Here is a 24,232-nt window from a genome sequence, read left to right as displayed (position 1 = left end):
ATAGGGGGATCACTCCTACATCACATCCATCCCCATACAAGACCTTCTCACAGGAGCAGCGAATCTGCAGAAGATATGCAGGGGATCTAGAGGAGGAGTGTGTGGATAAAACTGTACAATTCAGACAATTTATCAAAGAAACCGAGGAAACCTCAGCAAGGTCAACTCATAAGAGCAAGGAAACTACAATCAGCTTTTCCAGATGTTGATATAGCGCTCCGGGTATTAATGACTCTTCCTGTGACCAGCGCCAGCTCTTTTTCTAAACTGGGACTAATTAAACACAGACTGAGATCCACGATGGGCCAAACCGACTGAATCACCCGTCTCTGATGCCCACTGAAAATAATGTTCTGTGCAGATTATATTTTATTGGCCTCATTAAGGACTTCTCTGCCAGAAAATCAAGAAAGAAGTTCATTCGTTTTTCGATTTAAAATTGAAAGCAGAAAATGACTCATTATTCATAAAAGAATTAGGCTTGATTGTATATTTGTAGATTGAGGGGTACAGTATAAAATGTATTTATGGCTTGAATATTCGATTGCCACATGTGGGCGGTGCTTGAGACGCCCCTTTCTGCTGATTGGTCGCCCAAAGATCAGGCCGTGCCGCTTTAGTTCTTCCACAGTTCAGCAGAATAATAGTCCTGTTGCTCTGCAGTTTATAGTTGCATATTTCCTCAGTAATAGTTCAGTGGCTGTGGAGGCAGAGGGTGATATCTTCATCTCTGCTGATGATAGTTGTGGTTGTAGAGCCGGTGTTTCTGGGTCATTATTAAACCGCTGCTTCGACAGCACTGGGCCTTGAGCTTGTGTTCGTGTTTGTTCGTAACTTTCTTACTGTGGTGATCCACCCCTTGAAGGAATGTAGAATTGTGTGTGTGTGTGTGTCAGGTCACATTACTGTGTGTGTGGACTATGTATAAATTATGACTATGACTATTAGAAATTAGAAACTATGACTATGCTTACAGCACTGAATAAAAGTGTCCAGTAAAGCATAATGATATGCGGGGCCTCACACACAGAGCCTAGGGGCCCGACCACCTTAATCCGCCCCGGCCTGTGGCCTAGATTTATAAAACTGTGTGTGTGTGGACTATGTACGGCAGTGAATAAAAGTGTCCAGTAAAGCATAATGATATGCGGGGCCTCACACACAGAGCCTAGGGGCCCGACCACCTTAATCCGCCCCTGCCTGTGGCCTAGATTTATAAAACTCTGTGTTAAATTGTTTAATATTAATTATTTATTTTAATTTAATTAATAATCCAAGGCCTCCATCATTGTACTTTTAGTGCTTCATTTCCCACTGTTCATTGTGTCTGCTTCTCGTTGTCTTGTACATTTTGAAACAATTAAATGAATAAAAGCAAGGATGCCAGTGCTGTGAGGTGTTTATTCAGATTAAACACAATTCACCGTACATTTGCTGATTTATAATAATCCAAGGCCTCCACAATTGTGCTTTTATTTCTTCATTTCCCTTTTCTGTGTTTATTTTTTCTCCTTCTGTTTTTTTTGGTCTTCTGGTTCAGATAATATTAATTTCACCACAACACCGATTCCAATGGCAACCACGGCTCCAATAAGAGTACCGACAGTTCCCAGCGCTGCAGTTTCCGCCTATAAGAATAAACAGAAAGTATTTATTTTCTAAATCACTGTGTGAAAACTTGTTGCTTTTGTGACCTTAATCCTAATTTTAAATTAATTTAAACAATTTGATCTTAATATAGTCTGTAATCCTGTGATTTTCACATTTGATACATTAATGAGTATCCTACAGTATGATTCTGTATGCGAGGTCGTGTCGATCTACTGTACCTTCTGTGCCTGCTGGGATTGTGGCTCTCCGTATCTCAACAGCGTAACAAAGTGCTCACAGTTGTTTTTCAGCACATTGTACTGAAGTGTCTGTCCCACGCGGCTCTCTGCGTCTCTCAGAATATCTTCAATGGGACGAGGCTCACGGCGCTTATCCAGACGATTCCTGATACGGTATTTATCTTTGCCAGCCACATCCTTAAGTTTCTCTCTCTTCACGATGGCCTTTTCTTGTCCTACTGGACTCCCACTGCTGGAACTCCCACAGCAGGACCCAACGTCGGCATGCTCGGCTACAGAGAAAGAAATGGAAAATTAAAAGCAATCATGACTCATGAGACTTGAATGGAATAAATGTTCCAGATTCAGTAAAAGTTCAGCTCAGTTGAGCATGTGCACGGTTACTATTGCACATATTTGCCAATAAACCAGATTTATTTTTTCCAGGACTTCACATGTTATTTTTAACGTAATGACCAAAACTTTATTTCCTCGTCCATCTGAGATCGTCCCCATTTGTAAAACTGATAAAAAAGACAGTAATTCCCACTCTGACCAGCAGAAGAGGAGCATTTATTGGCTCATATTAGCCGTTTCCAGTCATATTTTCACACTCAGATATGACTCTCATATTTAGTGATTGAGTGACACAGAAAGGATCACGGCTCCGTCGCTCTATAATCACTGAAGCTGTCAGTCAAGCTCATGATTTCAGCACACTTGTGAAACTCACATTCTGTTCAGTGATTAACTAAAGTGCATATTTAACTGCAGTGTGTTGATGAGAAACTGATGGTCCAACAGAACTTTGCTGAGGAGGAACACTGAGGAACGAGTCTTTTTATGTTGTCTTGTTTAAATAACTAAATTAATGCTAGGCCTGAATATATTTAACCCTCTGGGCTTCTTCGCCCGAAAACGTATTTTCATATTTATTACCTATATGAACACACAACAAAATCAAGGAGATGATTCTGATATGTTAAAGGGTCGTAAAAAAAAAAAGTCACACTTAGCTTCCTCCCGCCCGAAAACGGGCGACATAGGAAATGAATGGGAAATACGAAAAAATAGGAAAACTCAGAGAAACTTTTGGTGGTACAAGCTACAGATCAGCCACTGGGCTGAAAAAAAGTTTTCAGCAATGAAGGGGTGACACTCTAAAACATCAAGAGTGCAAATAAGACAACCAAGAGCCCTCCCCCCGGACAGCAAGCCAAATACGCATTATAATATTACATCAGATTTCATTAACATGTGAACTCGTGAAATAAAAATTATATAATCATAATAACTCCAAAACTATAGCAAGGAGAGTCAAAAGGTAGGTATCGTTTGAAAGAACTCTTTTTACATTTTTTGAAAATATAAATTACATTACATTTGGACATTGTCCTGCCAAGAAACAGCGGATAAAATACAATATATATATATAATTTTTATTATGATTTTGCATATCTTTCTTATTTGTCATGGAATAACTCAGGAAGGAAATAAGGTAGGAGGAAAAGTCTTTTTTAGTGAAGTCCCCCTACATGTTAGCTGCATCTGGATAAAAACATTATAATTTTTGGATAAAGGAATCAAAAGTTACAGCATTTGGAAAAGAGACAGCCTTTTTGTACAGTCTTTGACACCCCCTCATGGGCAATTGTTTCTCCATGAAGAATATCTTGTCATAAAAGCAATAGATTATGTTAATTTTGGGCTCATTTTAATTGTAATAAGTGCCATTTTCAATTATCTGAGAATGTTTCATGAGCTGTATGATGTTTCTGACACATTGCAGTACATTATTTTATAGATTATGAAAAAAAAAGAAATTCTATTTATCAGCAAATAACTCAGCAATACTTAAGAGTTTTTCAAAGTGGATACATTCACTGTAAAGTTCAGACTCTAAGCTCTAAGAACTAAATATTACACTAGTGATGCTGTTAAAGCTACAGACACACACCAGAGGATTTCCAGTGGCTCATATTATTGCAGAAGTTCTTAAGATCGTTCCCGACATACGGTCAAACGGCATACATGTAACTGCAGTGTGTAAAGCATGAAAAGTGTGCAAAAATACTTACAGTTTAGGGTCAGGTGAATCACATATCCATTGCCGACATACACAGCCCAGTGCTGATATCCGCCTCTGGAGATTGCAATGAGGTCACCACGGTCTGGTTTCTTATCCTACAATTCAACAATAAGAAAGTGTTAAGTTTGCCTAAAAACAGCTTCTGTACACATGACATAAGCTCGTTTCAGAGGTTTATAAGTGTTTAGCTTTCTGTTTCCTTAGAGAACAACTTGTGTAGTTTTAAACTCTTCCAAGCTCTGTTACCGTAGTAAAACTGCTTTCCGACAACCCTTGATCAATGAGCAAACAGTCTTTTATATCAGAAACATCAGCCCAGAAAAGATCTATTAGCTGAGTGATGCTGTCTTTCACTCTCTCCGTGCGTTTGAGTTCATTACAAGATATTTACCTCTTCCATGGCAAACTCCTGCTGCTCTTCTGCTCTTCACTGTAATCCTGTTAGAAACACACTAGATTAAAAAGTTTGTCGAGACAAACTTTAAATTGGCTTGAGAAAGCCGGACCAGAAAGTTTGAAGAAGTTTAAAATAGTTTGTTTAAATTAGTTTAAAGTAGTTTAAAGTTTAAATTAGTTTGAAGTTTAAAATAGTTTAAAGTTAAAAAGTTGTTTGGGGGTTTCTAGTGGGTTGCTAAGGTGTTCTGGGTGGTTGCTAGGCGGTTGCTAGGGTGTTCTGGGTGGTTGCTATTGTGTTGCTAGGCGGTTGCTAAGGTATTTTTTGGTGGTTGCTAGGCAGTTGCTAGGGTGTTCTAGGTGGTTGCTAGGGTGTTCTGGGTGGTTGCTATGGTGTTGCTAGGCAGTTGCTAAGGTATTTTGGGTGGTTGCTAGGGTGTTGCTAGACGGTTGCTAAGGTATTTTGGGTATTTTGGGCGTGTCTAGTATCTGTAAAACCGCATTTTTCCATCTTAAAAATATATCTAAATTACGCCATATGCTCTCATTGACAAATGCGGAACAATTAGTTCATGACATCAAGGCTAGATTATTGTAATGCTCTACTGGGTGGTTGCCCTGCATGCGTAATAAACAAACTACACCTGGTTCAAAACGCAGCAGCTCGAGTTCTTACCAGAACCAGGAAGTATGACCATATTAGCCCAGTTCCGTCAACACTGCATTGGCTCCCTATTAAACATCACATCAATTTTAAAATATTGCTGATTACTTACAAAGCACTAAATGGTTTAGCTCCGCAGTACTTGAGCAAGCTCTTAACGCATTATAGTCCGTCACGTCTATTACGATCTCAAAATTCCGGCCAGTTGATAATACCTAGAATATCTAAATCGACTGCTGGCGGTAGATCCTTTTCCTATTTAGCACCAAAACTCTGGAACAGTCTTCCTACCATTGTCCGGGAAGCAGACACACTCTGTCAGTTCAAAGCCAGATTAAAGACACATCTCAATTTGCGTATATACCCCGAATTGATAAAATAAAATAAAATTCTGAATCAAAACTATAAGGAAACACCAGTAATTTGTTTAGGTTTAGTTTGTAGGGAATTACAAACCTTCACACATATATTCAAATGCACATAACTATAGAACCCGTTCTTAATGCGCATGTGAACGCCATCAGCGTTTCTCACAGGATCGCGTTTAAAGTTTGTGTAGAGAGAATGGTGTCGTCTTGGCGGCCCATAATTTGATAGTGGGTGAACATTGCGACAGAAGCGAATCAATCAAAACTAACTTTAGCTGGAAAATAACGTTATTAAAGTACCGCTATAAAGCCAAAACAATCTTACGTTAAATTATACATTTATCTCTGTAAAGCTGCTTTGAGACAATATACATTGTTAAAAGCGCTATATAAATGAAGATGACTTGACTTGACTTGGTTGCTAGGCGGTTGCTAGGGTGTTCTGGGTGGTTGCTAGGCGGTTGCTAAAGTATTTTGTGTGGTTGCTAGGCGGTTGCTAGGGTGTTCTGGGTTGTTGCTAAGGTATTTTGGGTGGTTGCTAGGCGGTTGCTAGGGTGTTCTGGGTGGTTGCTAGGGTGTTGCTATGGTGTTCTGGGTGGTTGCTATGGTGTTGCTAGGCAGTTGCTAAGGTATTTTGGGTGGTTGCTAGGGTTCTGCTAGGCGGTTGCTAATGTATTTTGGGTGGTTGCTAGGCGGTTGCTAGGGTGTTCTGGGTGGTTGCTATGGTGTTGCTAGGGTGTTCTGGGTGGTTGCTAGGGTGTTGCTAGGCGGTTGCTAGGGTGTTCTGGGTGGTTGCTAGGCGGTTGCTAAGGTATTTTGGGTGGTTGCTAGGCGGTTGCTAGGGTGTTCTGGGTGGTTGCTATGGTGTTGCTAGGCGGTTGCTAGGGTGTTCTGGGTGGTTGCTAGGGTTCACATCCACATTCATCAGTGTTTCACAGGTTTGCTGTGAAAAAAAGATGGCGCCGACCAGTGCAGTGGCTTGCCGTCGCTCCTCTCTGTTTTTTAGTTTGTTTGTGTTTTATGTTTTCTTCTACGTTTTAATTCATTCATGTCAGTCACTGAGGATTTATGACTCCTGCTGCAGATTCGATCTCAAGTTGTATACTTGGCGATCAGTAATGTGAACAAGTGCGCTTTTCCTTATCACACATTGCCGCCGTATCTACGGCGCTCTCCGACTGGATGTGTGTGCTGCAGGCGTAAGCGGCGCCGGCGACGACGTCGAGGGAGACGTGCGGGCGCTCATGTGAGGAAGAGATTTCGGCGGGGGTCTTTTGTTGAGGTGCAGTTTGCAGATGATGCTGGCAATACGGATCGGGCTGTGGATCTTCGGGGCTGGCGATGTTCTTTCTTGCTGCCCGTGTATCCAGATGGAGGTTCGTCAGTGCTGCGGTTTCTCCATGATACGAAGATTTCATCACACCAAAGAGGTGTATGCCTGAGCAACTTGAGCTGTCCTAAGACGGTAAAGTTGGGCGCTATCACAGCAGCCCCCACGGTCTTGCACACGATACAGATGGCGCTTTTAAATGCGCGCTCGGTCCTAAATAAGACCTTTATACTTAATGATTTTATACTGCACAATGCTTTGGATTTCCTTTTTATCACTGAGACTTGGATAAATGGGGATGAGTGGAGTCCCTGTGTGGATATCTGCCCACCTGACTATATCTTAAATAATACCCCGAGACAAATGGGTCGTGGCGGGGGTTTAGCTACTGTTAGTAAGCAGCAGTATAAATGCCACCGCCTTTCGACCACATGTTACTCGAGTTTTGAGGTTCAACTCTTAAGGCTCTTACAAGCCTGTTTTGGCAATTGTTTATCGACCTCCAAAGTACTCTCCAGCGTTCATTCAAGAATTTTCGGAGTTTTTATCCACCATGTTATTACTGTCCGATTATATTTTACTTGTTGGGGATTTTAATATTCACATATGTTGCCCTGGGAAGCATTTGGTAAAGGTTTTTTCAGACCTAATGGACTCGTTTAATTTTAAACAACATGTATTTGGGCCCACTCATGAGAAAGGACGTACACTGGACCTTGTTTTCTCCTTAGGTGTAGCTGTCTGTGATGTTGTTGTAATGGATGCCTGCCTTTCAGATCATATGCCTGTCACATTTAATTTAAATATGCATTTTGAACGGGCGGAGCATCAGCCTTCTGGTTTACGCTCACGTATAATTACTCAGTCTACACCGCAGGCGTTTGGTGATTCTTTTAGCTCAATTTTAGATGGATCCTGGCTGGAGTCTGCATCTATTAAGGCTGATCCTGATGAATTACTTTCTGCTTTTAATTCGGTGTGTTCTGGAATCTTGGATTCTGTTGCCCCATACAAGATTAGGTCTAGTAAAGTCAATTTCCAGCCCTGGTTGAATGATCATACATGTACGCTTAGACAGCAGTGTAGGCGAGCAGAACGGGCATGGAAAAAGGACAAACTTACGATATCGCAGCAGATTTTAGTAGATTCACGCAAGGGATATCAGAAGGCTGTGAAGGAGGCTAAATCAGCATTCTTTTCAAAAATTATATTGCAGCACTCAAATTCATCAAAAACTTTGTATCAATCTATTAATAGGTATTTGAACTCTCACACTGCGTCATTACCATCATCTACAGAATGTTGTGAAAAGTTTTTGAATATTTTTTCAGAAAAAGTTAATACAATCAGAGCTAGTTTTAGTGCTTTGAAGGGCTTGACAGGAGGTATATTTAAAAGTGTTAATAATTTTGATCAATTTGATATGGTTACTACTGAGGATATTAAACTGATCGTTGACAAATTGAAACGACCCGCTGCAAGTTGGGATGTTTTGCCTTCTGACTTGTTGTCCGAGACGTTTGATTATACTGGGTCTTGTATTACTGCTATTGTCAATTGAAGTCTTTATACAGGCATTTTTCCTCATAGTTTTAAGCAGGCGGTTATTCAGCCCCTTCTTAAAAAGCCTAACCTTGATTCTTCGGATTTTAATAATTATCGGCCCATTTCTAAGCTGCCTTGTATTTCCAAAGTATTGGAAAAGGTAGTTTTAACACAGTTAAGTTCGTATCTGGCCAATCATGAGTTGTTAGATGCTTTTCAGTCTGGTTTCAGAGTAGGACACAGTACTGAATCTGCTTTACTGCGAGTTTCAAATGACATGCTACTCATTGCAGACTCAGGGACTAGAGGAGCTTTAATTATGTTAGATCTGAGTGCAGCTTATGATTTAATCGATCACATTATTCTTATTGATCGGTTGGAACATGTAGTGGGGCTGAGAGGGACGGTTTTAAAATGGTTCTCCTCATATCTAAAGGGACGCTCATGTTCTGTTAGGGTAAGAGATTTTTACTCCAAGTCAATTGTTTTGGAGTGTGGAGTACCACAAGGTTCAATATTGGGCCCTATTTTTTTTCTTTGTTTCTTTTGCCCTTGGGCATCATTTTTAAGAAATATGGTATCTCATACCATTTATATGCAGATGACATTCAGGTATATTTACCGATCAGTGCTGGTGTCCCTAGCACTAATCAATCCTTGGTACTATGTTTACAGGAGGTGATTGCCTGGTTAGAGCAAAACGGCCTGAAGTTAAATGCCAGCAAATCGGAAGTTTTGGTTTTCGGGACAAACAATGACGACAGGGACTTAGGGGGCCTTCTTGGCTCTTGGGAAACATATGTTCAACCCAAAATAAGAAATTTAGGGGTAATTTTTGATTGTGCTCTTATGTTCGACCTTCAGGTCAAAAATTTGGTAAAAAATTGCTTCTACCAATTAAGGACAATTGCGAAAATGAAGTCTTTTCTGTCTGTTCCTGACTTAGAAAAAGTTATTCATACATTCATTACTTCTCGTTTGGATTATTGTAATGCTCTTTATGTTGGTATCAGTCAATCTCTTACTTCGAAGTTGCAGATGGTACAAAATGCTGCCGCAAGGCTCCTTACTGGTGTCAGGAAAAGGGAGCACATTACTCCAGTTCTAGAAAGACTGCATTGGCTCCCTGTGAAACAGCGAATACAGTACAAGGTTTTGTTGTACGTTTATAAAGCTGTGCATGATTTGGCCCCGAAATATATTAAGGACTTGGTGCGTATGAACTCTTGCAGAGCACAAAGGTACTCCAATTGTCTTCAATTGTTTGTACCGAGAACTCGCTTAAAAACAAAAGGGGATCGAGCTTTTTCAGTTGTTGGTCCTAGACTGTAGAATGCACTTCCTCCTGATGTAAGGTCTGCATCCTCAGTTGTGGTTTTTAAATCTCGTCTCAAAACGTATCTTTATTCTGTGGCTTTTAATTCTTGACCTTGTCATTGTATGTCATGTATTTTATGTAGTTTTGTTTGATTTATTTTACTTTATTTTATTTTACAATTTCTTGGATGTTCAGTCCTTTGGCCTACAATGTAGCATAAAGGGCTATATAAATAAATAAGACTTGAGACTTGAGAAATCTGCTAGGCGGTTGCTAAGGTATTTTGGGTGGTTGCTAGGCGGTTGCTAGGGTGTTCTGGGTAGTTGCTATGGTGTTGCTAGGCGGTTGCTAGGGTGTTCTGGGTGGTTGCTAGGGTGTTGCTAGGCGGTTGCTAGGGTGTTTTGGGTGGTTGCTAGGCAGTTGCTAGAGTGTTCTGGGTGGTTGCTATGGTATTGCTAGGCGGTTGCTAGAGTATTCTGGGTGGTTGCTAGGGTTCTGCTAGGCGGTTGCTAGAGTGTTCTGAGTGGTTGCTATGGTGTTGCTAGGCGGTTGCTAGAGTATTCTGGGTGGTTGCTAGGGTGTTGCTAGGCGGTTGCTAGGGTGTTTTGGGTGGTTGCTAGGCGGTTGCTAGAGTGTTCTGGGTGGTTGCTATGGTGTTGCTAGGCGGTTGCTAGGGTATTTTGGGTGGTTGCTAGGGTTCTGATAGGCAGTTGCTAAGGTATTTTGGGTGGTTGCTAGGCGGTTGCTAGGGTGTTCTGGGTGGTTGCTAGGGTGTTGCTAGGCGGTTGCTAGGGTGTTTTGGGTGGTTGCTAGGCGGTTGCTAGAGTGTTCTGGGTGGTTGCTATGGTGTTGCTAGGCGGTTGCTAGGGTATTTTGAGTGGTTGCTAGGCGGTTGCTACGGTGTTCTGGGTGGTTGCAATGGTGTTGCTAGGCGGTTGCTAGGGTGTTCTGGGTGGTTGCTAGGGTGTTGCTAGGCGGTTACTAGGGTGTTTTGGGTGGTTGCTAGGCAGTTGCTAGAGTGTTCTGGGTGGTTGCTATGGTGTTGCTAGGCGGTTGCTAGAGTATTCTGGGTGGTTGCTAGGCGGTTGCTAGGGTGTTCTGGGTGGTTGCTATGGTGTTGCTAGGCGGTTGCTAGGGTGTTCTGGGTGGTTGCTATGGTGTTGCTAGGCAGTTGCTAAGGTATTCTGGGTGGTTGCTATGGTGTTACTAGGTGGTTGTAGTTGTCACTGATGGTTACTATGGAGTCTTTATAGAGTTCTTAGCATGATCTTGGCATGATTTAGCACTTAACTAATCGCTATTAGCATGTAGCTATTCACTGCTAGCATGTTGGAAGTGCTGTTTGCTAGCATGAGTCAAAAGAGCCAAACCTCATCTCTATACGATGTTCTGATACAGAGATATAGGTCTTGCAAAACGGTTGCTAGGGTACTCAAGTTTGGTTGCTATTGAGTTGCTTGGGAGCTAGAAGCTTTAAACCTAGTTGGCTTGAGAGAGCCAACTTACTGAAATCCTATTTAACCTTATTATTATTATTATTATTATTATTATTATTATTATTCTGAGACTAAAAATTTCTATATCAAACTCCTCCTAGAGCTTTAAAGGGGTGGTAAAACACGATTTCACTTTTCTAACTTTAGTTAGTGTGTAATGTTGCTGTTTGAGCATAAACAACATCTGCAAAGTTACAACGTTCAAAGTTTAAAGCAAAGGGAGATATTTGCTTTTAAAGAAATCAATTTCTAAGAACTACAGAAACGGCTGATAGGGACTTCACGACATTCCTGTGGGCTTGCTGACATCACTAAGCCTAATATTTACATAAACCCCTCCTCTGGGAACACAATACATAACGGGGGCGAGGCCATTTTAGGTTGCTTTGGAAAAGAGTTGTTGTGGTAGTAGCGAATCACAACACACTGGGCCAGCTAACCAATCTGAGCCCATTACGTATTTTTGAGGGCGGGGCTTCATAGAACCAAGAAATCATCCGACCGTTTTTGCAAGGAGGGACAGAGCAGTGCAGAATAATGGTTAAATATGTGATAAATATTGCGAATTTTTAAAAACGAAGCATGAACACATGTTACAGTGCACCCCATAAACACAATCAAGCCTTCGAAAAAAGGTGTTTTACCACCCCTTTAACTCTACATACTCCAAACCCGGCTCAGACACTCAGACTGATCTGGCCAGGTGTGCTGTATCTTTTCAGACTGATCGGACTTACGGTTTTCCTAAAAATGACGATCAAAACTCGGAAAAACTCCCATTGACTTACATTGGGGAGTTCTAAAAAATTCAAATTTAGATTCAAACTCACCAACCGACAAAAATGTGAGAAACACATGAAGCACGGAAAAGCCTAGGACGCTCCCAAAACAGATTCCAATTATTTACAAAGAGCAGTTTCTGCTCATTGCACCATGACGTTAACCATTCATTTAGCGCGAATAATCTACTAAACTTTTCATGTCCTAGTCGGTACGTGGGAAGCGGTCCTGACACAATGATCGTTATATCAGGCGATGTGCTGCGTACCGTATCGATCAGATTCCTGAAGTCTTTCTTCAGAACTTCCATCTGGCGCAGCCTGATGTCGTTCACTCCCGCGTGCAAGACCACAGTTCCGACGCACTCGTTATCGTTCAGAATTTCGGGAACGCGAGTAGCGATTTCAGAAACACGAGCACCAGGAAAGCAGTGACTGTGCACCTTACTTTTACCTAAAGTTGCGCGTACGTGTCGAACGATGGAATCGCCGATGATCACAGCATCGCGTTCTGTTTCGCGAAGAGGGGAGAAGCGGTTTTGTGTGGATAACTCGAAAACCGGGAAGGGCGGAGAGATTCTTGGTCTAGACCTGACTCGCGTCTTCCGCTGCGGAACCACCCAGGCTTCGTGGTGGCGTGTTGGAGCCGGAGTGAACGAGACCATGGCTGATCGCGACCGATGTTGAGGAACGCACGGAGTAGACGAGGTCGGAGTCATCGGGTTAGTAACGTTAGTCTCTGATTTGTGTGCATCGGCGCGTGATGTTTCAAGAGCTAACCGCCGGTCTATCAGCTCGGCTTGTCTCACTAAAAGGTCGTGGATCTGTTTCTCAACAGCTTCCAGCTCAGACTGCACCGCGTGCAGCTCAAATGTGTCCTCACCTGCACCAAAAGGTAGACTACTTACATCTGATATATTCGCCATTTTAACAGATGGACAGTAAGTTAGCAACGAAGCTACCAGTGATGCTATCAATATTAATACTAATGTATGACTGAAGTCTTAGATATAATCCGTCTTTTTAGTGGTACGGGTATAGAGCAGACACACGATAGGCAAAAAATGTTTGTAAGTGAGTGTGGAGAAGACGCGTTCAGCCGTGATCCACAGGAGTAATCTATAAGAGTATCCAGCGTTGGATCACTAACAGGCTTGAGACGCGTCTGCTCAACAGTCCGCGTTGTAACTATGAGGTTTGAGCAGCAGTAGTGCTTCTCAGTGAGGAAAAGTAGAAAATGTTCGTTGTAAGTGAGTTTAAAGAGAAAATCAAGAATTATAAATCAAATCGATGGAGCTCCAAAGACAACAACGCGTTCAGACGCGACGCGACGCATGCGCATTCGACAAAAGTGTGATGTCTGTACCAATGTAACACTACAGAAGCAGCTCCTGTATGTGGCCTCCCGGTGTCGCACCGGCACTTAATTATGCAACACAGATTATGGAAGGATAGACACCACCTACATACCTCCTATACACAAACATACACAATACACACCATCACTGCGACAATCTTAGATCATCTCTACCTGGCATAGACTAGGGATATCATTTTTAACAAAAACCCATTGTTACATATTCATGTATTTGTGATTCATTTGTTTCATGTTATGTTCGGTTTGTCCTCTAGGGGGCAAGTATGTGTGTTTTTGTTTTAATTAGGACTGATTGCCGGCACCTGTGGATCCTGTGTGTTTGGCATAAGAAGTCTAAGCGGCCAAACCTGCGTGGCGGGCGGGGTGATCGGCGGCGGTTCTGTGTGCTCTCTTGTGGTGTCTTACCCCGGTTCATTTTCCTATCGTTATGTCTACGTCACTTTTGTTAATAAACCCCTATTTTACGAGCTGAGTTGTTTGTGTCCTCTCTTGTGTTATGGCCGCGGTCGTAACATAATTGGGGGCTCGTCCGAAACTATTACGTTTTTGTTTTGTTTTTCCATGTGTAGAGGAAAATGTGTGACGTATTTTGCCCGTCCTGGAAAGTGTTTGGTGTAACTGCTGTGGTCCCACGTGAGTATTTGCCCTATATTTTTGTAGTCGCCGGGTAGGTTGGACCTGCCACTTTGTTATTTTGCCTTTTTTATTTTTAGTGGTTATTCGGAGTGGGGGTACGTTTCAGTTCACGTGTGGCTGATCTTGTTAATGGGATCGGTGCGCAGGTGGGCATGAGTTTAGCGTTTAAAGTCGCCCCGAGCCCCTAACGCCACTGAAGACTAGATGGTAAAAATAAAATTGTTATAGGGTAAATACATTGTTCTGTGGGATCGCTGTTAGTTGCAATTTGTTTATTAGCCGCGTTTGTTTGGTTGCGTAAATGATCGTTAATTAGTGAGAGCAAGTTGTTTGCATACGTGCATACGTTTGATATTCATTCGTTTATTCGAGTGCGGATAAAAGTTTGAAATGGCTTCGGTGGTGGATGTTTTTCAGGAATCTCCTTCTGAAGAACTGCTTTCATTGTATACAAAGGAGCAGTTGTTGCAGATAGCAGAGTTTTATAAAATAGAAATAGATTCCTTCTAAGGATAGGAATTTAAAGGAAACTTTGCGGAGCATACTGAAAAGTAACCTGGTTAAGTTGGGTATTCTAGAAAGGCCCTTAGCAAAGGAAACGGCTGGTCCTTCTATGGGAGATCATGCCATTCGTTTGAGAGAATTAGCTTTGAAAGAAAAAGAGTTGGAATTTGAAAATGCAAAGTTAGAGTTACGAAAACGTGAATTGGATCATGAGTTTGCATTAAAACGAATGGAATTAGAAATGGCCACTAAGAAGGGTGCTGCTGTCTCTGAATTTGATGTGGGACGAAATCGGAGGATGGTTCCTCCTTTTTGCGAAAGGGATGTTGAAAAATACTTTAGTCATTTTGAGAGAGTTGCGATTACTTTAAAGTGGCCTGCAGATTTTTTGTGTTTATTACTGCAATGCGTAATCACCGGTAAGGCACAAGAAGCTTACTCTGCCTTGACTATAGACGAAGCAGCAGATTATGAAACCGTGAAATCAGCAATTCTAAAAGCCTATGAATTAGTTCCGGAGGCGTATAGACAGCGTTTCAGACATTATGTAAAACTTTCTGATCAGACTTATGTGGAGTTTGCGCATGAGAAAGAGATATTGTTTGATCGATGGTGCGCGTCGAAAAAAGCTGAAAGCAGAGAACAGTTGCGACAACTGATGTTGGTGGAAGATTTTAAAAATGGTTTGCCTGCTGTTCTTTCTACGTATTTAAATGAACAGAAAGCTGAGACGCTTCACAACGCTGCTATGCTAGCTGATGACTTTGTGCTGACGCATAAGGTAGCATTTAAGGAGAAGTCGTGGGACCGATCTCCTGTTTCTTCATCAGTTTTAAGTTCGAAAAGATCATCTGGCAATAAAACAGTCATTCCTTATGATGACAGGGCTTGCTTTTACTGTAAAGCTTCTGGACATTTAATTGCAAACTGTCCCATTCTTAAAAAGAAGTCCAGCCCAAAGTCTGTTGGTTTGATTTCAGGTGATTTTCTTTCGAAATCTGTTCTTTCGTCTGACTCCATGATTCAGCCCGAGAAGGCTGGATATGGGCCATTCCTGAATAGTGGAACTGTGTCCGTGTCTAGTTCTAATGAGTGTGTGCCCGTTAGCATCCTCCGAGATACTGGGGCTGCTTTGTCATTCATTTTGGAGGGAGTATTACCGTTCTCTGAAAAGACCGCTACTGGTACTTTTGCTCTAGTTCGAGGTTTCGAAATGGGAGTTATAGAAGTTCCGTTACACCGTGTTGTAATCAAATGTGCCACCTGAAGTTGTGTCGTCACCTCTCGAGGCTACTGCTGATGAGTGTGCTGTAAAGCACCCTGATGTGTTTTCAGCATGTGCGGTTACACGTTCTATGGCTAAACCTGATGCTCATATCTCAGATGAGGTGGAGTTAAGTGGAACGTGGTTTGAAAATCCTGATTTAACCAATTTGTCTTCTGTTGCTCCACAGGGGGAATTAGATCCGCATCCTCTGAGTGCTGAAAAAGGTTTTGAACATCTTGCAGATTCGTCTCTGTCTTCTGATAAACTAATTGCCACTCAAAAGGTCAGATCCTACGCTTGCGTCATTATTTGAACTCGCTCATACAGATCAGACGTTTGGGAATCCACCCCAGGGTTACTTTCTCAGAGATGGGATATTGATGAGAAAGTGGGTGCCTTCTATCTCGTCTGATATCTGGAATGTTGTTGATCAAATTGTGATTCCAGTGGGTTATCGAGACATGATATTAAGTGTGGCTCATGATGGTACGGCTGGTCATTTGGGTGTAAGAAAAACATACCATCGTGTTTTGCGGAACTTTTACTGGCCTTGTTTGAAGAAAGATGTGTCCCGCTATTGTCAGACTTGCCATACTTGTCAAATCGTCGGGAAGCCTAATCAAACTATTCCTCCTGCTCCGTTGTTTCCGGTTCCTGTGGTGACTGAACCTTTTGAGCACATAATCATTGATTGTGTTGGGCCTCTTCCTCGTTCAAAGTCCGGTTGTAAATACTTGCTGACCATAATGTGTGCGACTACACGTTTTCCTGAGGCGGTACCGTTACGTACGATAACGGCTAGAACGATATCTAAAGCACTTGTTAAGTTCTTTACACTGTTCGGTTTACCGAAAGTAGTCCAGAGCGATCAAGGTACTAATTTTACATCTCGTATGTTTTCGCAAGTGCTTAAACGTCTCCACATTAAACACAATTTTTCATCTGTGTTTCATCCTGAAAGTCAGGGCGCATTAGAAAGGTTTCACCAGACCTTGAAATCTATGCTTCGCTCTTACTGTTTCGAGCTAGAACGAGATTGGGAGGAGGGAATTCCATGGCTACTTTTTGCTTCACGTGAGGTAGTGCAGGAATCACTCGGGTTTAGTCCCACTGATTTGGTCTTCGGCCATACTCCGCGTGGACCTTTGACAGTCCTGAAAGAAAGTTGGCTATCCGATCAAAAATGTAAGTCTCTTCCTGAGTACGTTACTGATTTTCGTACCCGTCTTCATAGAGTCCGTGAAATAGCTAAACAAAATCTTGAGAAAGCACAAGGTAAAATGAAGGTCTGGTATGATAAGAAAGCTAGAGAACGAAGTTTCAGACCGGTGACAAAGTGCTGGTTTTGTTACCTGTGCTGGGAGGGTCGCTGCAAGCCCGGTATAGTGGTCCTTATGTAGTGGAAAAGAAACTTTCCGACCGTGATTATGTTATTCATCTCCCAGATCGCCGTAAAAGTTCCAAAGTTTTCCATGTTAATATGATAAAGATCTATCATGAGAGGTCGAGTATGCAGAAGTCCCTGAAAAATGTTCCTCCCAGCATAAAACTAGTTGATCTGCTGCTGTATGCTTGGCTGTACAGGAACCGTTGTATGAAGAGGTGGGACCTTCTAGATGTGTAGTTGAGGGTCGATTGAGAAATTCTGAAGTGTTACTAACATTGTCTAGTCAACTATCACATTTGTCTGCTGTGCAACAAACTGACGTTTTGGAATTGGTGAAGAACTTCTCGATATTGTTTGGTGATATTCCTACTCAAACGTCTGTTATAGAGCACGATATAGATGTGGGAGTCACTCGACCTATTAAGCAACATCCATATCGTGTTAATCCAATTAAAAGATCTCTTTTGGATAAGGAAGTTCAGTATATGCTAGAGAATCAAATTGCAGAGCCTAGTATTAGTCCCTGGAGTTCACCGTGTTTGCTGGTGGAGAAGTCTGACGGTAGTTATCGATTCTGCACTGACTATCGCCGAGGATAAATAGGGTATTATAGGGTATTGGCTTTCGGAATGCGAAATGCTCCTAGCACGTTCCAGAGACTCGTGAATACTGTTCTGGCTGGCGTAACTGGTTGTGAAGCCTATTTGGATGACCTAGTTTTATACAGTTCTTCCTGGGATGAGCATTTGAACTTGCTTAGGCAGGTTTTTTCCCGTTTGGCAGATGCAAATCTGACTGTCAATTTAAGTAAATGTGAATTCGGTAAAGCTAACCTAATTTATTTAGGTAAAGTGATTGGTGGGGGACAGGTTCGGCCAGTTGCGGCAAAGGTTACCGCAATTTGTGAGTTTCCATCACCTGTCGATCGAAAACAACTGCGACGCTTTTTAGGGATGGTCGGTTATTATCGAGCGTTCTGTAAAAATTTTGCAACTGTGGTTTCACCCCTTACCGATTTGCTAAGTCCTAAGCCGTTATTTCACTGGTCAGACTCGTGTCAGAGTGCTTTTGAGAATGTTAAGTCCTTGTTGATTTCAGCGCCTGTTTTGATGGCACCGGATCACTTAAGACCTTTTAGCCTCGCAGTGGATGCGAGTGATGTTGGTGCGGGAGCTGTTCTCCAGCAGAGGGGTTCTGATGAGGTAGAACACCCTGTCTGTTACTTTTCAAAGAAGTTTGTTGCTGCCCAAAGGAATTATTCTACTATTGAGAAGGAGGCTTTGGCTTTAGTCCTTGCCATCTGTCATTTTGAGGTCTATTTGACTTGCTCTCATCCTATTGTTGTGTATTGTGATCACAATCCTCTTCTGTTTTTGAATTCAATGCGCAACACTAATCAGCGTCTTATGCGTTGGAGTCTGACGTTACAACCATATGACCTCGATATCAAACACGTTCGAGGTAAGGATAATCTGGTGGCTGATGCCCTGTCCCGGGTGGGTTAGGGGCGTAAACTAGAAAGGTAATGAAAAAGGTGAAGGTTCACTTTTGGGGGGTGAAGGTGTTACATATTCATGTATTTGTGATTCATTTGTTTCATGTTATGTTCTGTTTGTCCTCTAGGGGGCAAGTATGTGTGTTTTTGTTTTAATTAGGACTGATTGCCGGCACCTGTGGATCCTGTGTGTTTGGCATAAGAAGTCTAAGCGGCCAAACCTGCGTGGCGGGCGGGGTGATCGGCGGCGGTTCTGTGTGCTCTCTTGTGGTGTCTTACCCCGGTTCATTTTCCTATCGTTATGTCTACGTCACTTTTGTTAATAAACCCCTATTGTACGAGCTGAGTTGTTTGTGTCCTCTCTTGTGTTATGGCCGCGGTCGTAACACCCATGATCGATCGTCGTTTAAATTAAAGATTAATTAATCGATTAATTGTTAGCCGTAACACTGCATTATGAGTCTGCTGCGTATGGCCAACAGCAGGACAGGGTGTGCAAATACTGCACAAAACGCTGTTCCTCACCAAATAAATGAGAGGGTTTTTAATCTAAATAAAGGGGTAGGGTTGTAAAATGTTTCAATGTGATTGATCATTTAATTAAATTAATTATTTAATAATCAAATATAACGACTAATGAAAAGCGTCACCAACGCCTCAGATGTGACTGTTGTGGACTAGCTCTTCCTGGAACAATGCGCTGGAAACGGCAACTAAACCCAATGAATTCACAACGATTTAATAAATCAGTGTTCTCATGTTATATGACAGTCCTAATCATAGTTATTATTAACCGTGCATTGCTGTTTGAGCTGCTCGCTGAATGAATACCGTTAAACTGGGGCACTTTGCTAGCGCGTTATTTAACTTACGTAAGCTTCATTAATTCTTCATAAAATGCATCCTATATGAGATAAATCAGATATAGATAGGCCTACACAAAATAAACACAACATTACAACTTACATTTGCACAAAACTTAAGGCTGAGAATGCACACGCAAACTTATAGTCATGATGAAGGTGCTTGGATTACTGTAACTCCCTTTATTGCGGCATTTCAAAAGCCCAGCTCACACGCCTTCAGCTTGTTCAAAATGCTGCGGCCAAATTTCTTACGAAAACACGTAAATTTGATCATGTCACACCCATCCTGCGAGCTCTACATTGGCTACCTGTCCAATATAGGATTGATTACAAAATTCTCCTACTCGTGTTCAAATGCCTGCACCATCTTGCTCCAAGTTATCTATCAGAACTCATACACTTATACAGCCCGTCCCGTGTCTTAAGATCCAGTAATCTTAATATACTTGCTGTTCCTTGCACAAGGTTGAAGCGTAGAGGAGATAGAGCCTTTTCAGTAGTGGGACCCAGATTATGGAACAACCTGCCAATACAAATTAGAACAGCTCACTCGCTACCAGTTTTTAAATCCCTACTGAAAACTCATCTATTCTCCTTAGCTTTTAATACCATCTAAGTGTCCTCTCTTCTGTAGCCTATACATTTTTAATTTGATGTTGAATATATGTCTATAGTTTAATTGTCTAATACTATACATGTAACCTCTCAGCTGTTGTGTATTTTAACTGTATGCTATGTTCTATTTAATGATTGTACAGCACTTTGGTCAGTCCTGTGACTGTTGAAATGTGCTTTATAAATAAACAAACTAAACTAAACTAAACATGAAGGTGTCAAATGGTCCCAAACATAACTCCGGCGTGCTCGCTATACATGTTTAGCGGTTGAGCAGCACGCACGCGCATAAACCTGCTTAATCAAATAAATGTATTATCAACAATTAATTGATCGTCGATTAATCGTTAACATCCCTAACATAGACCATAAGACTATCCAGGCCAAAATTACTCACATCATGCAAATCTATAATACATCATTCACCTTCACACATATAGGACAAGGGAAAGTATTTTAATAATTTCTTTTCAGCATTACAGACTAGTCAACTTCCTGTATGAAAATACTGTGCATAGGAACATTGCCAGCAACATACTGTATTTTTACAGCACTAGTACAGTAAACAGCATTTACAGTACTCCACTGTAATTACTAAATACAGTATATACCACATACTTTTACAATATGAAACTGGTGTCTACAGCAATAAATTCTATTTTTACAGGGAACACTGCTTTTATTATTACATAATTAAAATATTATACTTTAAAGTTTCGTAAGAGTAGTCACATTAGGAAAAACAAAACAAAATTTTCTGGGTTTTAAAACATTTATTTTGGTTAAAAGCAAAGATCAGAAAATTGCCTTCTGTGAACATGTTGGCTGAATTATTTTTTAAACATAAAATGCAATTTTAACACTTAATCAACAGGTAACACTTAGCACTTATTTAAAGGGATAGTTCACCCAAAAATGTAAATTAACCCATGATTTACTCTCCCTCAAGTCATCCTAGGTGTAATATGAGATTATGATAATCAGACGAATACAATCAGAGTTATATTCATAAATGTCCTGACTCTTCCAAGCTTTATAATGGCAGTGAATAGCTGTTTCTGTTTTGAAGTCCATAAAAGTGCAAACGAAATCCCAATCCCAAGTCTGCAAGTGTTCGCAGAAGTCAGGACACCTGTAGGCTTACAGTGGTGATCTTGTTTTGCACAACTTGGCCAGTTTTCGCAGAAGTTACTTGTCCTTTCTTTGTTTTTGATCCATGTTCAGGATTGATGTCAAGAAAGCGTCTAAAAGGCAGAAAAGAAAGAGAAAAAAAACAACAAATGAAATACTATGGACTGAGTTTATATATTTTAACAGAGAGAGAGACAGCACAAAAGATGTGTTACTAGAAACCAGATATCGGTTTTAACGACTAGTTTGTTTGGATAAAACTGAACAACATGAAAAAAAAAAAAAATGCAGTGTTGGATGTCGTGATCAATAACTGATACATTTTTTTCTGCCCTGGTTAAAAATACATCAACTCAATGTGTCTGTTTACATGCGCACTGTCATAATAAATACTACTAACTAAACTTTTGGAAGTGGGGCTGCCAGATTTAAAGTTTTATTATACAACTTTTGTCAACTCATCACCCAGCTCATTTACAATATCATGCATGCATGAGTACATTACTACATGATAATGTTAAACATGACATTTACCAGACTAAAATGCATGTTTGCACCCAAAAATGAAAATTCTGTCATTATTACTCACCCTCAAGACTTTCGTTCATCTTCAGGACACAAATGAAGATATTTTTGATGAAATCTGTGAGGTTTCTGTCCCTCCATTGAGAGCTACGTCATTGCAACTGTCCAAGCCCAGAAAGGTTGTAAAAAACATTGGTAAATAGTACATATAACTACAGTGGTTCAACCTTAATATTATGAAGTGATGAGAATACTTTTGTGCGCAAAAACCCCCCAAAATAATGACATCTCTTCTTTTCCGTGTCATTCTCCTACACTGTTGACGTAGTGTAAACAGGGCAGCGCTTCTGGGTTCTACATCAGAACGCAGGCTCACTATTGGCTAGCTCCTGGGTCATCACACACGACCAGAGTCGGACAATTTTTGTTTTTTTGTTTACTGTGTTTTTACTCTGATAAAAGCGCCCGTCTGACTTTGTTTGTGCGTCTGTTGCGCTGTTTTGTGCGGATGAGTGGGCCGAAGAAGCGCATTAAAGGATAACTCTCACCAAAATGCAACCTAGGCTCTTTTTGTTAATCTACCCGAGGCAAACTTTTGTTTAAAAGCATAATTAGGATGGAAACGCCACTTTTAAGTTTGACCATATTTTCATTTTTGGTCAAATTGCCTTGTGAATGGGAGTGAATGGGGCACTTCTATGATAGCATCAAAAATTGCTATTCTAAACACCAAGAAGGCTCGACACAACATGAAACTGTGCCTGAAGTCTCACCAGCGGCTCTACAAACGAACTCCAGCACTGAGAACAGTGTTTGTGTTCACAGAGTTTACTATAGAGAAAGATTTTGAACAACTCACTGAAGCTGTGTCCGCCGGCATTTTTGACGGTCAAAAATAGTCGATCTAATAAATTTATTCTAGATCTGCACTAAAGCCTGAACAATCTCTATTACTCTAATCTCCTATTATCACTGTAAAGCTGCTGTGAAACTCTATATATGGTTAAAAGCGCTGTATAAATGAAGGTGACTTGACACTGTTACACTACGTCAACATACGGCAGTGTTTCCACAAGACTAGCACTGCTTTACAGACAGCTGACCTGGAGTTCTGTGATGCTGCTATTTTGGTCAGCTCGTGACTGAGCGGTCCGGCCGCGACTAATTTTGAACAACTGTTTTTATCGCCGTCCAGAGCTGGACAAAGCACACACTTCCTTACTTGAGTGAAGGCACAGACACTACTGGTCTAATATTACTCCATTACAAGTAAAAGTTGTAAAGACCTATTTTTACTCAAGTAAAGGTACAGAAGTACTTGTTTTTAAAAGTACTTAAGTATCAAAAGTAAAAAGTAAATGTCAAAGCATTGTTTTATTATGTTGCATTGTTGTATGTGTAACAGGCGCTTTGTCTTTAACAGTTTTATGTTAGATTGGATGCACGTCCATTAACCCTTGCATGTTCTGCGTTGTGTTCTTGTTGTACTGAGTGAAGAAAGGACCTGGACCACGACCAACTGCTGGTTGCTCTTTTAATGAAGGCAGAACGGTGGATTTGTTTGAACAAATCAACAAAAAATATACACAAGGCTCTGTTACATGCAGTCTCCTCCACACAGCACACAGATTTCAAGCTCCTGTTAGCAGATAAACATACAGAAAACCCTGAAGACTAGCACGTGGAAACATGTCTAACTTTACTTTAAAGCTTGCAAAAAGTCTGTTTATATTCGATTGTTTTATCCTGTTTAAAGGTTTATATTCGATTGACACATTAACTGCATGGTCACAACCTCAAAACTAACATTTATACATGCATAAAACAAGGTTTGCATCGTCCAAAAACCAAAATAAGTGTTTAAAACTGACGTGCAAAATAATACATTACCTCCTCTCAGCTAGCCTAGCGCAGACTGAAAGGACTGCGACCTCTTAAACTGACAGTACAGTTATTAACACCATGGTCTGACTCTGAATACAACATTCAGGCATAAATATTGGCAATAAAACAGATCTTAAACATATAGAAAACAATGTTCATCAGGATTTGGTGACATTTCAACCGTAAAAATAAAGATATAATTTCAACCCAGTTACATATGTAATAATTACAGTACCATATGCCTCTGAATCCATGCCAATATCAGATGTATTTCTAGAACACAGTTCCAGTGGGATTGAATGTGAGACTGAATAAGTCACTCAATAACGTCCAAAATGGTTTCGGACACACTAATGTCTGTTCCCTCAAATATTGCCCGGTTTAAAGTTGTTTGGCTGTTAGTATGAATATGTTAGCGTTACTGTTATCTATAAGCTAGTGCGCTCCAAAACAGTGACAAAGTTCGCATTTAGAAAACCAAACCCAACGTTGAAAATGAAAATCAGGTTGATGTCAGAATCCAACATCAGACTGACATTAATCTCCAACGTTGGACAGACGTATTTTGAAAATGAAAATTGGACCAACATCAGTCGAGTTCTAACGTCAACCTGACTTTCATTTCCAACCCTGGCTCTGGCGGGCAGGCGACTGCCTCTGGCTCTGGCGGGCAGGCGACTGGCTCTGGCTCTGGCGGGCAGGCGACTGGCTCTGGCTCTGGCGGGCAGGCGAC

The 24,232-nt window shown here is 41.2% G+C and overlaps 1 protein-coding gene across 3 annotated transcripts; it reads right to left on the bottom strand.

The window, feature by feature from the left end:
- Nucleotides 1-1,381: 1,381 nt before the first annotated feature.
- On the bottom strand, nucleotides 1,382-23,551 carry LOC308697488 (phospholipase A and acyltransferase 4-like). 3 transcript variants are annotated; one of them, XM_081376767.1, is made up of 6 exons: nucleotides 23,506-23,532; nucleotides 19,791-19,867; nucleotides 4,310-4,356; nucleotides 3,908-4,013; nucleotides 1,830-2,122; nucleotides 1,382-1,628 (listed from the first exon to the last, which is right to left on the bottom strand). In XM_081376767.1, exons 3-6 carry the CDS (start codon nucleotides 4,316-4,318, stop codon nucleotides 1,500-1,502), a joined length of 537 nt encoding a protein of 178 aa, XP_081232893.1. In that variant the 5' UTR covers nucleotides 4,319-4,356; nucleotides 19,791-19,867; nucleotides 23,506-23,532; the 3' UTR covers nucleotides 1,382-1,499. The 3 variants fall into 3 exon arrangements, with proteins under 3 accessions (XP_081232893.1, XP_081232892.1, XP_081232894.1); XM_081376766.1 differs by lacking the exon at nucleotides 19,791-19,867 and having other exon boundaries at nucleotides 23,506-23,551; XM_081376768.1 differs by lacking the exons at nucleotides 19,791-19,867; nucleotides 23,506-23,532 and adding an exon at nucleotides 20,046-20,055 and having other exon boundaries at nucleotides 4,310-4,358.
- Nucleotides 23,552-24,232: the final 681 nt, after the last annotated feature.

This window comes from Scardinius erythrophthalmus (genome assembly GCF_964197995.2).
Source record: "Scardinius erythrophthalmus genome assembly, chromosome: 10".
NCBI classification, from domain to species: Eukaryota; Metazoa; Chordata; class Actinopteri; order Cypriniformes; family Leuciscidae; genus Scardinius; species Scardinius erythrophthalmus.
The sequence above is the reverse complement of the archived record's forward strand: the minus strand, read 5'-3'. Positions and strand labels throughout refer to the sequence as shown.

Excerpts from the sequence above, each read along its gene's own strand:
- LOC308697488 (XM_081376766.1), bottom strand. Across the intron at positions 2,123-3,907 it reads GATTCACCTGACCCTAAACT|CCGAGCATGCCGACGTTGGG; the intron begins GTAAGTATTTTT and ends CTTTCTCTGTAG. Across the intron at positions 1,629-1,829 it reads AATCCCAGCAGGCACAGAAG|GCGGAAACTGCAGCGCTGGG; the intron begins GTACAGTAGATC and ends TTATTCTTATAG.